This window comes from Eubalaena glacialis, chromosome 12, assembly GCF_028564815.1.
Source record: "Eubalaena glacialis isolate mEubGla1 chromosome 12, mEubGla1.1.hap2.+ XY, whole genome shotgun sequence".
Lineage (NCBI taxonomy): Eukaryota > Metazoa > Chordata > Mammalia > Artiodactyla > Balaenidae > Eubalaena > Eubalaena glacialis.
In genome coordinates, this window is record NC_083727.1 from 70,131,390 (window position 1) to 70,148,604 (window position 17,215).

The 17,215-nt window shown below is 35.7% G+C and overlaps 1 protein-coding gene across 11 annotated transcripts in view; it reads right to left on the bottom strand.

The window, feature by feature from the left end:
• The window catches only part of ORC3 (origin recognition complex subunit 3), a 65,314-nt gene that overhangs the window by 26,134 nt on the left and 21,965 nt on the right, over positions 1–17,215 (bottom strand). For 10 of the 11 annotated variants that reach the window (XM_061206746.1, XM_061206744.1, XM_061206743.1 and 7 more), the window contains 5 exons: positions 16,532–16,645; positions 12,853–12,986; positions 12,306–12,369; positions 1,496–1,612; positions 546–625 (listed from right to left, as the gene is read on the bottom strand). In XM_061206746.1, coding sequence (XP_061062729.1) covers positions 546–625; positions 1,496–1,612; positions 12,306–12,369; positions 12,853–12,986; positions 16,532–16,645 — 509 coding nt within the window. The remainder of the gene's footprint in view (positions 1–545; positions 626–1,495; positions 1,613–12,305; positions 12,370–12,852; positions 12,987–16,531; positions 16,646–17,215) is intronic. The other variant, XM_061206748.1, reaches the window with a different exon arrangement.

A 17,215-nucleotide genomic window follows, 5' to 3' on the forward strand; every position in this document is an offset into this window, starting at 1 on the left:
ATTTATTCATACAATATTAGACAAATAATTTATGACTTAGCCAATATTAAATGAATGTGGATAGAGCCAGCTCAGGTGGGATGGGAGAAGGCATCAGGGCCACTGCCCACTGGTAGCTGCTCCTCATCAACGTCAGCCGTGGCCTCCTTCACAGGATGCATTTCACCCAGTGATGCTGCTCCTCCGCCCAACCAGGTCAGGGCCACGTGGGTTTGCTTTCCATGACCACCTTCCCTACCATGACAGCAAGCTGGCTGGATGGAAATGATCCATACGTAAGTTCTCCCTGTGCAGTGTCAATATTTCACTAAATAAACACTCATTTTACTTAAAAAATCAAAAGTTCAAAAACAAGGTAAAACCAGCAAAGAAATGGATGGTTGCTACATTAAAAACACTATAAGCTACAAACATAAATTCAAGACATATACAAATATTAGCTACAACATGGCTACTTATGAAACTCCTTGGCAGGCAGAGTTCTGGAGGCAGGTGTTACTTATTGGCAGGCTTAGAGCAGACAAAAAAGGAAAAAAACAAACTACCTCAGCAGCTGCAAAGCCGATGCATACTCCTCTGAATCCAGTATGTTCTTTTCTAAACACGTGCAGTACAGCTCTCTGATCTGGAAGTGAATAGCACACTTGTGAGGAATCAAAAGTGATCTCCTAAGTTTGCACACTACGTTTGGAAAAATCATAAATGGTCAAGTCAAAAAAAATAATGTTATTAAAAACAGCCACTTTCTGTAGATGACAACAGACTTGGCATATATCACATGGATCAGGCATTTACATAAAACACCATTCACATGAAAGCAAAATGAGACCACATTGGGATTGGCTGATATCACCAGTCACTTTGCAATAAGAAAATTATTAAAATGATGATGTGATTACTAAAAAGGTTTAATGGCAGAAAATGTCTTATAAACAAGTCATTCTTACATATTTATATTTGTTCTCTAACCTTTGAGTTAAGGATGCAAAGATTTAGGAATACAGAATTCTTCCACTGCATTCACTTGACAGGTGGTTCATAGGTTTATGCTATGACACGAAGGCCAGCAGAGCATAATTTTGCAAGGAGCAAATTCTTAAACTGCTTCCCTTTAGCTCTGGGTGTAATGCAAGGTTAACCATTAAATGGTCTCAAACAGATTCCTTTTTCCATTTCACTAAAGCGGAGGATCAGCTCTCTCAGTATAAGTGACAAAGAAATGTTAAAGAAAAAAAGTTTAAATGCCTTAGCACATGTACATTGGAGAGAAAGCAACACCACTTGGATTCATGTGGCTGTTTCTAGTTGTGGCCATCAGACAAAAAATACTGTTTCAATAACGAGTAAAGTGTACAGCTGGAATGGATTTAGATTGCGTACTCACTGCAAGATTTGGATCCATTTCAAATTCTGATGCCTGAATGCTACCAAACTCAAAGCAAAAAACCACTAATATTCCTACTTCGTAGATTCCAAATGAGTAAGTTCTGGTTACCTGTCGACCCAGTGGGTACTTGGGAAGAGAAGAGGTGAACTGATGAAGACATCTCAAAACCAGGAAGTAATTTGTATGGTAAACATGCAGGTTTTCTAGTAATGACTGTGTTTCCTCCTAAAAAAAAAAAATCATAGAATACATTACAAATATGTAAGCCAGCAATTAAAAGAATAAAATACTAAAATCTAATTCATGGGTATATATATATATATAAAATTTCCAGAAAACTGATGAGAAAAGATTCAGAATTACAAATTAACCTTAATTCTGAGAATTTTTAATGCACACAAAATCTAGGATAAAGGCTGGATATTTTGTATTTAGTGTCAACTCTGGCAATATTTCACACACACCAAAATTAATATTGTAATTTAATTTCCTCCTATCTACAGCACTGCCACAATAACTTGGCTCCCCAAAACACAAGTGTGCAAAAGAGCGCCCGCTGGATGCCTGCCCATGCTAGTCACCTGGTGTGTACCACAGCAAGGTATGCCCATTACCCTCTACCTCACTGGCATCAGAAGGGTGAGGAGATCACCAGAGCGCCCACTACCAATGTAATTAACGGTTGCTGAGGTTCCGCTTAAGATGTATGTATGCTTTTCTTAAAGTCCTGGTAAAGTTGTGTTTGAAAGGGAAGAAGGAGAGACTGTAGAAGAAATACTGCAGGTGTAAACCCCTGCTTTTTGCTGGGAATCTCCAATACTGGTTTAGTCACTTTACCAACTAAGGGGAAAAAAAAGTGAAAAAGAGGAATGTGAAGCCAACAAGCTTTATAGTTTAGAATCCAACAAGTATGATATGGGATATAGTGTCTTAAGAAACCTATGGGATGACTGAGCTCACAAATCAGTTTCAAAAGGTTTTTCTTGGGGGCGGGGGGTGGTTGGAAGTGATTATGTTTTCTAGAACCTTCTGAAATGGTTTAGAAATGATTTTAAAACACTACATCCTATCAAGCATTTTTCAGGCCTCAAATACTTTTGTCACTGCTTATTTCTGTAACATTTTCTTAAGAGGATTATGATCTGTGGCATGGTCTTCAAATTTTTTTCTCCAATGAGAAGAAGTCAAACAAAGGACTTTAACTACTGAGCTGTCTTTTTTTTCAGTAATATCTTGCAGATACCCATTATTTTCAGTGGTCAACCATGCAGAAAATAATACCTCAGATATCAATAAATCAAAAAATACCTCAGATATGAATAAATTCAAGCAAATCCAACATATATAAACCAACAAATCTGATATATTTTCCTAAACTCTAACTCAGAAATCAATTCCTTGGTCAGCGATCTATGGACCATTACCTGAAAGCATAGGGCAAATGAAAGAAAAGCTTTTAGTATCAAAATGTTTTCCCACCAGTATCTGAGTTAGTTGGAATTACAAAAATCTAGGTCTCCTATCATAACAAAGGGTATTTTAACCACCACTGGCAAGGTATACTTTAATTCTATTTTCACTGTAAGCTATGACAGAGACTGCATAAAGCCACTAACTGTTTGCCTTGATGTGTGATTAAACAGCTTTTAAACAGGGGCAATATTCTGGAGAAAAAGGAATCTATTACTGAATAATAATCATACTTCTTGCTGCTTCATGCACTACCTATTACTTTTGCTTTGTGGAGTAACTGTAAATACAAATAACTAGGTGATACAGTAGAAATGAATGCCATCTTCACTGAATTTACTTGTATGTGGAGAGAAAAGAAATACCTGACATGGTATGGGCAATGTTACACGCTCAAGGAACTATATGCCCTGGAATAAGTGTGAGAGGAGGGATACGGTCTTGGTCTCTTCACACTTCCCACTGTGGATCACATCCCTGTGCTGAGTGGAATGCTAGCATTTAAAAAACGTTTTGTTTGGTTTTGTTCCTATAACATGGCAGACTATTCCATGTGAGGAAATGGGGTTCTGGTTCCAACATTGGAAATAAAACCGGCTACATGGGACTTAATTGAGAGAAGATCTGTGATATCTTTCTAAGAGATTTTCAAGAGTAATTTTGACCATCCCAAATCTTTGCTTTATGTGCTGACTTTAGAACCTAATCTCCATATAAGAAAGATTCCACTGTTATTTATATCTGTGTGCTTATCAGCTGCAGCAGAAAACATCACAAATGACTAATTTAACTTTTTCACGTAACCTGTTCTCTAAGTTCTTTGTCTTACTGAGACACCTATCTGCAAATGCCTTTATCTATGCAGGGCAACAATCCTAATGCACTTTAGGAACACTTTTTCATAAACTTAAGTCTGGTTTTGATGTATGAGAAAATTTCCCACTTAATAAACACATTACAGCAGCATCACACTATGCTCATACAAAAGCAAAGCCTGTTCAAACAGTACTCCTGTTTTCCATGCATTAAACTTTTCCTCGGGCATCCTTTCTGTACCCTAGTCATAGCTGCCACTGTTTTATTTCATAATTGTGTTTAGGATGGTCCTTTTCAACAGAGATACACTGCCTAGAAATATTTATTATTTCCCAAAGAGATATGTTTTCTTCTGTTCTTGAAACATGAAGACCTCTTGGTCTCTACTGATCTTCAAAACAGATATAGGAACAGTGTGCTGTAAGAAAAACAGAGCAGGGCTTCCCTGGTGGCACAGTGGTTGAGAATCTGCCTGCCAATGCAGGGGACACGGGTTCGAGCCCTGGTCTGGGAAGATCCCACATGCCGCGGAGCAACTAGGCCCGTGAGCCACAACAACTGAGCCTGCGCGTCTGGAGCCTGTGCTCCGCAACAAGAGAGGCCGCGATAGTGAGAGGCCCGCGCACCGCGATGAAGAGTGGCCCCCGCTCGCCACAACTAGAGAAAGCCCTCGCACAGAAACGAAGACCCAACACAGCCATAAATTTTAAAAAAATTAAAAAACAAAACAAAACAAAAAAAAAGCAGAGCAGAAACAACCTCCTTGCTCGTCCTCAAACGCTCCAGACATGCTCCAACCTCAGGTCTTTTCCACTTACTGTTGCTCTGCTTGGAACTCTCTTCCTACACATTCCTGCATGGCAAGCTCTACAACTTCCTCTTTATTAAAAAGTCACCTTCTTGGTGAGGCTCTTATTTAAAATTTCAATCCCACTCCCCATGCACACCGTCCATATTCCCTTTCTTTCACTGTTTTCACCTTAGCAATTATCACTAACATAGATATTTTACCTACTCATCTTGGTAACAGATAAGCTCCACGAAGGCAGGGGGTTTTGACTGTTTTGTTCAGTCCTGTACTAGATTAATACCTGGCATACAGCAGTCACTCAAAAAATACTTGTTGAATGAGGAAGTGCATGAATGAATGGAGGCCAACACGCAGTCTCTCTCCTAAATAAAAGCAACCGCTTTTGTCTTGCTGGGTGTGGGCCAGACTTAAATAATTTTTCAAAAGAAGACAGAAGTCTGAATTTGTGATGTAAAATATCTCAATTTGTAAATGTTGCCTCAGATTAAAAACAAAAACCACCATGGACCTAAAAAATCACATTTATAGCAGGCTGTCAGCTGCCAGTCAACGTGTAATACACCCTTTTAAATCAGCCATCTCCAATCACATCAATTCTGTCATTCATTCAAAAATCATTCATGTATTGTTTACCTACATGACAAGGCCTCTATCATTACTGATCTAGTTACTTTTTTTTGGAGAAGCCAATGACTGTGTAAAACTTAAATATATATATAGGTAAAGAAAACTTGAGTAGAATTACATTTGCCATGATGCTTAGTTTCTGCATTTATTTCTCTTATTTCCACAGTATTTATCACTTTCATGTCTAGAATTGTATGCATGGGGTGAAGAGTGATCTCAAGAAGATTACACGAAAGTATGTAAAAGTGACTAAATTTCTGCAATTTATTCCTTTCAGATCATTAAAAGCTGGTAAAACAAACATATTGAATTTTTGGATGAAAACACATCAGCTGTCCAAGAACACAGCATTTTCTTATTTATCATCTTGATAGAACTAAGTGTTATTTTTCTCATTAGAGAGAAATTTTGGCTGACAGTGTTTCCCCGATCACATGGCAGCTACCTAGAGAACAGCAAACCACCGTTTTCTCCCAGCTCTTGAGTGGCGTGAGTGCCAGTCCTCTCATCTGTCTCAGGCTTTTGTCCTCCATACTCCTACCCCGGCATTTACATCAGAAGCACGTGATGAAGGGTTTGGATTTAAAGTGTCAATTCCTCACACACTACCAGGCTAATAATGCCTAGCTTGTTTGATCACGTTTGGTAGTTTGTTTGCAGTGGTTTTCTTTTTTCCTTCTCTTTTCCTTTTATTATTCTTTCTAATAGATTTCCCCCTTCCTTCTGCCCTTTGGTTCTGCCAAAAGAAACAGAAAGAAGAGGCATGGGCAAAGGTGAAAGGCAGGTCTGCAACAAGCTCATGATAAGCATACTAAATGGTGACCCGAAGTCCTTGCCCTACCACTAACTTGCTCTGTGATTTCAGATATTTCACTTCCTTTCTCTTGGCTGCAGTTCCTCACTTGTAAAATCAGCATGCTGAATCAGATTATCTTCGTAATAGTAATATATTACAACTTTAAGACGTTCTATTACTTCCCATTCTCAATGGAGTTAAAATCTAGTTGGGCACATAGGCATAGTGGCATGAAACATTAAAAGTCAGAATAATAAAACTTCAACTGTCACCTGCAAGAGACTGAATCTAAGTTTTCTACATACCATGAAGTTTAACCCTTTAAGGGCTGAGAACATGCCACATAGTTTTAAGTAAGATTTGAATAAAAATACATAAATTGATTTTCTTAGATGAAGTACTTGGAATTAGTCACTCATTAAATATACTGAGGATAATGCAATTTCTTGGCAAGACAGGACCAACATGAACAGCAAATCACTACTAGTAATATAGAACGTGGTCGGTGTAGAGAGCACAAGATTAAAATGGGCCTAATCTTAGATATGGTATTCGGACAATGCATAAAAACCACTAATTGGGAAAAGCTGTTAATATTCTCCCCCCCCACCCAAAACATTTGCTCATGGAAAGGAAGAGAATTTTTCACTATTAAAAATCTTTCCAGGGACTTCCCTGGTGGCCCAGTGGTTAAGACTCCACGCTCCCAATGCAGGGGGCCCAGGTTCACCCCTGGTCAGGGAACTAGATCCCACATGCCACAACTAAAAGATCCCGCATGCTGCAACTAAGACCTGGCACAGCCAAAAACAAAATCTTTCCAGTATTTCAAGAACTAGGGTTTTTTTTATTATAGGATAATGATAACAGTTACGCAAATGTGATATGACGCCAAAATCTTCTTCAAAGCTCTCCTTAATACCTGACTTGAAACAAAATTTCAGGCACAAGCAAGAGTAAAAATTGTATCTCTGTAATTATGGTGAATTTGAAAGTCCTGTTTAAGGCACTTTTGACAGCTCAATTTCTCATGAAACATAGTTTCATAAATTAAAGATTTAAGTTAAAAAAAAAAGAAAGCTTGATTACTAAAGCAATACTATGGGGCAAAAACATGGTAAAAATATATCTAGTCACTATTCCTATTTCACTTAAAACCTACAGCTGTTTACCATAATATTTTACCAAATTTAATTTCAATTAAACTTACGCACTAAAATGAAATGTTAATGAGGAATCTAAATGATTTAAGCAGTCAGAAAAAAAATATTATTAATCTGTTTAATGAACAAGTAAATACAATCTTAGCATTCTAGAGCCAAAAGGAACTTTAAAGATTATTTGGTTAAACTTCTATTACAGGCTTTGAAAGCTACTGAGTTATCAGAAGTTTGAATTAATGGGAGCTTGAGCAAGCTTATTCTGCTTAAACTTAGAAGAACTTGATTGTTGATTATCAGAGTACACGTTCTGGCCATTGTACCCAGCTGCACTGTACAACTGTTCAAGGACAGACTACTCAGAAATGAGAAAATGCACAGAATCTTTACTCTTTCATCAGCTGTATGATGAAAGAGTAAAGATTCTAAGGTCCCACCTTAGTTTGAACTTCTTAGTGAATCTTCTACAAATGTACATGATTGGGTTAGCTAAATTTTTAAACTTACAAGTACATTAAAAAAATTCATTAAGTTTACGAAATACAAAGCTGGTACACAGTTTTAAAGCAGTATCTATGAAACTAAGGGTCCATAATTTTAAGGGAGTTGAAGTTTTTTTTTTTTACATCTTGATTCCAGTCAGAAGATAATTGAGATGAATCATTTGTTTAGGTTGGAATTTAGTAGCTTACTTCTACACTTAAGAAAACAGGGTAAGGGAAACAATAAATAACGTTTCCTCCTAGGGAGTCAGTCTAATTCAGTGGTTCTTAAAGAATGGTCTCCAGACCAGCAGCATCAGCATTATCTGGGACCTTGCTAGAAATGCAAATTCCTGGGGCCCAGCACAGGACTACAAAATCAGAAACTCTGGGGATGGAGCCCAGATATCTCTGTTTTAACAAGTCCTCCAAGTGATTCTGATGTATGCTAAGGTCTGAGAATCACTCATTTAGTTTATCAGAGTAGAAAGCAAACCAGACTTTTAGGGCAGAAACAATCTTGATATAAAGAGTATAAATTTCTCTCAATAACACTATGAGGTCTACGTCTTAGAAATCTGAATGCAGAAAATGGGCACAAAATGATCAATTCTAACAGTAGGTAAGTCTATATAACTATATAATCTATATGACTGTATAACAGAGTATTATATATAGTATGTATGTTATAGAATATATAAAACAGTATATTTATATTGATCTTAATTTTTATCAGTGAAAAATAAATAGTAACAATATGATTTACATTTATAAGTTTTATTGTTCTATTTGTTTTTAACTCACTCTCACTTGCTGAACAAACTTTGATTATCACTAATCCTATGAGGAAATCATACTAAGAAATTATCATCCAATTTCAGAGCTAAGGAAATTGAGGCTTAAATAGGGTAAGTGATTTCCTTAAGTACACATCGCTGATGAGCAGCTAGCGTTCAAATGCAAGATTTCTGAGGTCAAGATCAGGATCTTCCCCTGTGTCATGCAGTACCATATTATTGATTATCATATGGAGTTTTTTTAATTTTTTTTTTATTGTAGAAAAATACACATAAAATTATCATGTATTTTAAAACAAAACTATAAAAAGAGAAAAAGAAAAGCATTATAAGAATAAAATAGTCAAAGATACTTTTGCTCTAAACCAGAAAAATCAACAGACATACTGATTGATTTTTTTCAGAGATATCTTCTGTCTTTTGAATTTACCAGGTAGCCTGCAGATGACTTTTTCAGGTTAAGGGTACAAATCTTTGTGCGCCTTCATATTTCTTACTATGTAAGTCTCAAGAAAATATGCCTCTAAATGATTAAATATGCGATCCCAAAATGAATACAGCAAGGATAATAACAAACAGGGCTGATAAGTGCAACAAATACAATCACAGTATAAATTAATGCTTAGAAAATACACAAAAAGTTACTGAAAAGCAAAGCTAAATGTCAGGCTATTTCTGTAACAGACCAGCCTAGACATTCTCTCCCTTTGTTATCTCAATGGTTAAAGGTACTCTTTAAAAATCTACTCCTTAGGACTTCCCTGGTGGCACAGTGGTTAAGAATCCGCCTGCCAATGCAGGGGACACGGGTTCCAGCCCTGTTCCAAGAAGATCCCACATGACACGGAGCAACTAAGCCCGTGCGCCACAACTACTGAGCCTGCGCTCTAGAGCCCGCGCGCCATAACTACTGAAGCCCGCGCGCCACAACTACTGAAGCCCGCGTGCCTAGAGCCCGTGCTCTATGACAAGAGAAGCCACCGCAATGAGAAGCCCGTGCACCCAACGAAGAGTAGCCCCCGCTCACCACAACTAGAGAAAGCCTGCGCAGCAATGAAGACCCAACACAGCCAAAAATAAATAAATAAAATAAATTAATTTAAAAAAAATCTATTCCTGGCTTCTGAAAATACTCTTGACAGAAAGTTCTAGCAGGAAATGCACTTGGCAACTAGCTGACTCAGCAAAGAGCTAATCTACCTAATCTTGAAAAACTCAATAAACATGCACACATCCTTTCCCACTGGTTCTTAAGTTTCTTCTCTACTGAAATAACCTATATTAGGGTTTGAAGACTTTCTATACTGCTCTGAAAAGATGACAGAGATTATTAAAATGATTATTAAACCCAATCTAGAAGTGATTATATATTATGGCTCAGTGTGGATTCTGCCTCAGAAATAACGTTTAAAAAAAGCCATTCTCCACTGTAATTATGTATGTCATAATTCGTTGCGTGCAGCAATGAAGACCCAACACAGCTAAAAATAAATAAATTTATTAAAAAGAAAAAAAAGGAGGTAAATTAGTATTTACCTATATAGAACACATGCCCACTAGGAACTAATACTCTTTTATTCAAAATTTGAAAATAGTTTGTATCAGTATAACCCACAGAGCACTAGGGCTTAACTTCAATCTCATCTTAATTTTATTACAATTTTCTAATAACTTTTTCCTTAAAAAGTTATAAAGAGTATGAAAATAAGTGTGACATTATGCATTCTAATTGTAAGGGACTTGTTAAATAAATGAAGGTAAATTCATTCAATAAAATATGATGCCACTCTTACAACTACATGTAAAAGAATAAAATTAGAACACTCTATAACACCACATACAAAAATAAACTCAAAATGGATTAAAGACCTAAATGTAAGACTGAAACCCATAAAACTCCTAGAAGAAAACGTAGGCAGAACACTCTGACAATTCGCAGCAATATTTGTTTGGATCTGTCTCCTAAGGCAAAGGAAACAAAAGCAAAAATAAACAAATGGGACCTAATTAAACTTAAAATCTTTTGCACAGCAAAGGAAACCATCAACAAAATAAAAAGACAACTTACTGAATGGGAGTAAATATTTGCAAATTATATTATTGATAAGGGATTAATATCCAGCATATATAAACAGCTCACATAACGCAACTTCAAAAAACAAACAACTTAAAAAATGGGCAGAACTGAATAGACATTTTTCCAAAGAGGAAATGCAGGTAGCCAATAGGTACATGCAAAGATGCTCAACATTGCTAATCATCCAGAAAATGAAAATCAAAACCACAATGAGATACCACCTCACACCTATCAGAATGTCTATCATCAAAAAGAACACAAAAAACAAATGTTGGCAAGGATGTGGAGAAAAGCTAACCCTCTCGTACACTGTTGGTGGGAATGTAAATTGGTTCAGCCACTGTGGAAAGCAGTATGGAGGGGTCTCAAAAAACTAAAAATAGAACTACCACATGACCCAGCAATTCCACTCCTGGATATATATCGGAAAAACCCAAAAACACTAATTTGAAAAGATACATGCACCCAATGTTCATAGCAGCATTATTTACAATTGCCAATATATTGGCACCTAAGTGTCCATCAACAGATGACTGGATAAAGAAGATGTGGTGAATATATATACAGTGGGAATACTACTCAGCCATAAGAAAGAATGAAATTTTACCATTTGCAACAACATGGATCGACTTGGAGGGTATTATGCTGAGTGAAATATGTCTGACAAAGACAAATACTGTATGATATCACTTACATGTAGAATCTAAAAAATAAAACAAACTCGTGAATATAACAAAAAAGAAACAGACTCACAGATACGGTTACCAGTAGGGTAAGGGTAGGGGGTAGGGGCAGGACGGGGGTAGGGGCAGGACAGGGGTAGGGGATTAAGAGGTACAAACTACTATGTATAAAATAAATAAGCTACAAGGATATACTGTACAACACAGGGAATACCGCCAATATTTTATAATAGCTATAAACGGAGTATAGCCTTCAAAAATTGTGAATCACTGTATGGTGTACACCTGAAACTTATACAATATTGTATATCAACTATACCAAAACAAAAAAAGGTAATCTAAAAAAATAATAATACAATGCCACTCTTTAGTACTGATATAAAATGATTTCCAAGATTAAGTGCAAAACAAAACAAGGTACAGAATAGTATATATACTTACCTTCTGTAAGACAGAGGAGTAAATCCCCAAAATATATATAATTACTTGTATATGTGGAGAATATCTCTAGAATAATACGTAAGAAACTAGTAACACTGGCTGAATCCAGGGAGGGTAAGTGGGTAGTTGGAGAACAAAGGTGGAATGGAGTCTTTTCACTGTATGTTAACTTTGCCTTTTGAATTATGTATCATGTCCAAGTATTATTTATTTTAGAAAGAAAAAAAAAAACCCCTCTTTTGATATTCCCTATGTTGTATGGCTAACTCATCATTTTCTAAGCTCATTACTTCTTTCCTGGCACTATATTATCAATATGTAATGACATTTTTTTCAAATCAAATCAATACCCACTTAGCAGTGGGTCTCTAAGCTGCATGGCTTCTATGTGTTTTTATTTATGACAGTCTTTACAAGAACACTAAAATGAGACCGCCTACAGATTCCAAAACTGCTATGTGGAAAGAAAGCTGAGATCTGCAAGTGTTTTCAAAACAGACCACAGGAGAAACCTCACGTTCCAGTTTTATTACTTGATTAAAAAAAAAAAAGTCTTCCTTTTAGAACTGAAGTTTTGTGTCACCTTTAATAGTCACATTCCTATACAATTATCAAGATCCACTACTTCATTGTGCAAAGCATATTAGGATGTACAAATTTTTTTAAATAAAATTAACTCAATAAATTTTATGTGCGTGTTCTTTTCCATGAAGAAAAAAAAGAGAATAACACTGAAACAAATATATCCATATTCCTACCTTCAAAAATCTCTCATTGGTCAACAGTGCAACTTGCTTTTCTGAAGCTTGCTTTTCCACGTACCTAAAATTTTTACCATCCCATACACAAAAAGAGAAAATTAGAATTCTAAATATTTGAATAGTATATGGAAAAAAAGAACTACGTAGATTGGTGGCCACATTCTTTTATTTCTTCTCAAACATAAGTTCAAGATGACAGTCATGGTTTACGGTAATTTTTAACTCCTTAAACCAGCTGCATTTCACAGTCTAGGGGTCTAATAATAAACAAAAGCCATAAACTCCAGAAATAGGAAATGTTATTCATAAAAAGTAACTCTGGAGAACCTGCAAATTATGTCCCCTTGTAAAAATATTTTTCTTTATGCCAAGTGTTCAAATCCAACAAAGAAATGTCTCAATTAAAAACAAAAGTGTTTTATTTTGCTCTAAACAAAGAAGTTATTTTTCCCTCTACCCACTTCAAAAATAACTGGGTCTGAGATCCCTTATTTTGCCCCAAACTCTTTTATAAGATGTGTTAAATATGTACTTCTCTTTTTACCTCCTAAACGATGGAAGACGTCGGATGTTTTCACATTGATTATCTGATAAAAAATTTATTCTTCTCTTGGCTTCTGGGAGATTACAGCACAGAACACTGAGGGGCTGGGAATAGAAATGTTCTAATAGAGAAAGCTGAAAGAAATGTTAAAATTAAATATATTTGCTGTATTTTGACAGTAACTCTTTTGCCCTATGTTTGCTCAATTTTAAGGTTTTCTTTAAACAGCAAAAATATTTATGGCACTAATATATTTAATAATGTCACAATAGCAATGCAAATAATGCACAAATGGCTATATACTTTGAATATTTTAAGACTCCAATTTTGTCGACAAGGTCAGAAAATTGTAATGTCTGAAGTAGAAACTAAAAGAAACTAATATAAATAACTTAGCTATCTGCAGGAGCAACTCACTTACAATAACAGTAAATGTGGTGGGGATGTGACTGCGGTGTGACCTAATAGCCTAACAGATGCTCAAATACTCTTAAGAAAATACCAATCTAGAATCAGTGTAAAAACTGGTCTGCTAAATAAATAAAAATGCTACAATAGCAGAAATTTTGCCTACTCATAAAAAACAATATGAAAAAAGAGGGACGTCCAAAGAAAATGTATCTTTTTAAATTCAGTTTTATTTCATGGAGGAAAAGATGGTACAGTATCTGGTAGATACATGTATTCCAGTCTAGAATGCTGTGGCCTCTGCAGTACAAGGGTGATTGATTTTCCAGATCCTACCATAACTTGTAAGATATATTTTACAAGACTATCCACATGTTAAAAGCTCTGAATCTAAGCAAGCTTCTCATGACCAGTTTGGTTTTTCCAGATACCTTGTACCAAAGAGACAGTTCCCTAGATAGTGGACAAAACACATCCTTGTCCCTGGAAAATAGCATTCCGCATCACAAATTAATAAATTAACATGCTAGCTTATATATCAGTCTTAAGGTATTTGAGCTTGATCCTTCCTGGGTAAACTGATAATGAATTTCTGAACCTGTAGAGCTGAAGACCAGATATCCAAGGCAAGAGGAAATTCTCCAAAATAGTCCAAAATAGTCCATCCTCCAAAATAAGGCTATAAGGCAAAGGGCCAGCCTAACTTAGAAACAAGTACAAAATTGAAAGCAACTGTTCATGCTAAGTGCTAAAGTATTTTTGCACATATCAACATGATCTTATTTCTTACTTATATATTTCCAATTATATTAATGTGATAATATTTATTCCAATGTTAACACTACTTTTTAAACATGAGAAAAGTAAAAACCAAACACAATAACGGACTTGCTGGGGAGGAGGAATGGGACTAAGTCACATGAGTTACAGTAGAGCTATAGATAGGACAAGAACCCAGTAATACCTAACTATTTGGTCCAAGTGTGTTCCCAATATTTGGGTCAATTAATAAGTTGGTTAACACATCCACCTAATAAGGGAAGGACTCAAACATATACCGAATGATTATATGCCCTACTGCACCTTCTACAGAAGTAAAAACTTACACATATTTCCCACTGATGATTAGGAAAACTAGACAAATGGGGTCTAAAGACTCTGCCAATTATTAGCTGTGTGACCTTGGCCAAGCTACTTAACCTAAGCCTCTGTTTCTCCAAGTGCAAAACTGAGAATAATACATATTAATGAAGCAATGTTAATACTTAGTAAAATGCCTAGCATAAAAAAATTATCAAGAACCTATAAAATCATCTAATCAGATCCCTTCATTTTACAGATAAGGAAACTGAGAAACAGAAAGATTAAGTAATCTGGTTAATATGCTTTTCTTCACTGACTTTCTCAATGGTATTTGAGCCTACAGTTTATATTTTCTTTTCCCTTAACTTCAGTGATCTCTCCCTTCTATTGGTTTTCCTTATTGTTTTTAGTCTCCTTTTCTATTGCTCACTCATACAGTCAGCTTGCCTTAGGGCTCTACTCTTGGTCCCTTCCTCACTCCTCTAGGTGACTTCATCCTCATTACACAGCTTCAACCACCACCTTTTAATGATAAATCCTAAATATTTCTAGTCCAGATCTTTCTCCTGGGTACCAAATCTTTATATCCCACATGCCCTGAATTTACCATACATAAAAAGAAACTTATCCTTTTCTGACAAACTGGCTCTTTATTTTAACATGTACACTTAATAAAGGGTACCAACCTCCAAACTATCTGCCAAGCTAGAACCTGTGTGTCTGTAAGATGCTCCTCTCTTACACACCCTATCATCCACCGAGTAACAAGATTCTATCTCATCTTCAAATCTGTTTCCTTCTCCCTAGTCTCACTATCACTACCTGTTTCGCCCTTGTTGTATCTTATCTAGGTAACTGCAGTAGCCCTCTAACAGAGCTCTCTCCCTCTACTGTGGCCTTTCCAATTTTGACCCAGCTAGCTCCTGTTCCTTAGGATACACTTCTGTTCTCCTATGGAACCCCGGGCATGTTTCTTTAACAGCACTGACTACTCAGAACTGTAACTGCCATTCTACTCTTCTGCCTGCTTCACTAAATAAGCAATTTGAAGACAGAGATTTCTTTGTCCTCTATATCTCCAGGGCTCAGCTTAGTGCTTGACTTACAGTAGACCCGTGATAAACACTCATGAGCAAATAAAATGAGTAAAATGAAATGAATGAGAAATAAATTAGAAAGTTACATCTCAATTTCATTTAATTTCACATATTGCTAAGGTAAATAATATTTTCTTGCTTTAAAATACTCTTTTTAAAAAGTCTAAGTTGAAAAAAAAACACATTTTAGCCATAAGAGCTAATACTCTTATGTAATAAAATACTATAGTTTTTAATGTAGAGGAAGAACACATATGAGAAATAATTCATAATCTTCAAGGCACTACATGAGGTATTATCATATTGCACTTTTGTACTGAAGGTTACTACTACATAGGTTTTCACGAACCTGACAACCGGCGTGTGTTCACGACTATACTTTGCTAAGGTATTTTAGGTAGTTGCCGAAAGAAGGAAATACTATCAACTTTGAAACAACTGGAGAATGGAGTCCTTTTTTAGATTAGGTGTTATGAAGCTAAGTTCATGAATTTTCTTCTTGAAATTTATGAAACTTTACTGAAAATCCATTCACAATATATAGGAATAAATATAAATGAACACACACACATGTGTGCAGGGCACAGCAAACTAGAGCCCATATCCTATTTTTGTATGGCCCAGGAAGTACAAATTATTTTTATACCTTTATAAAGGGTTATTTTAAAAAAATAACAAGACATTCAACAGAGACCACAGGTAGCATGCAAAGCCAAAAATATTTAATATCTAGCCCTTTAGAGAAAAAGTTTGCTGACCCCATATATATAGTATTTCCTAGGTAGAAAGTCCATTAGCATTCATCAGATTCTCAAAAATAAAGGTCCCTTCCTCCTCACCCCCAAATGGTTAAGAATCACTGGAATGGAGAGGTCTTTTTCCATTTTTGATATTCTAATTAACGTATTCTCTACATTCTGCTGCAAGGTAACAAAGGAATCATAGAATCTAGAATAATATAACTTGAACTTACTTACTCAGATTTTGCCATTTAAAATGCCCAATTATCACACTAAAAAGTCAGTCTGAAATAACATGCAAATTATTTAGAATCAGCTTGCGAATTTTCAAACCCATTAGTGTCTTCTTACCTTAAGTCCTTTTATAAAGTTTTGGATTGAGAAATCATGATACAAAAAGATGTTGGTCAGAACCTGCAACACTTTTTCACTTAGTTTAAACGGAAATTGAGTTGTAAGAAGTAGCTGAAAGAGAAAAGGGAGGCAGGACATATTCCTGGTTAGTCTTCCCTCTTCATAAACATCAAGCATAAATAATGAGGCAACGAATGATACCAAAACACAGTACCTATGAAAGCTATACTAGTAGCTAGATTTTTTTAGGTCAGATATCAACCAAAATTTTAAATAAACTTATACAACAGTAACAACAACAAAAGAAGCTATTCCTACTATATCTTCAGAATCACAGATGTCCATCATCCTTCATTCAATTCCTAATTTTAAAAAATTCTATTAAAAAATATCATCTATACAAACTCTTTTCTCCCAACAGAAGCCACTGAAGAAGCCGTAGGCTTTGGCAATTCTTGTTATTAGATTTCTTTTTCATCCATATTGATGCACATTAACGAAGAGTAACAACACATTACGTACTGTTAAATGAGAAACCCCAAATTAACAGGTGTCTATTTAAAAAATATTAAATAGCTGAATTTGCATTATTCAGCTAATTTTCAATGGCCTACACTGAAGATTTTACAGCTGAAAACAAAAAGTCATACTAGGCTTTTCAAACAGAAACAGTGATAGAAG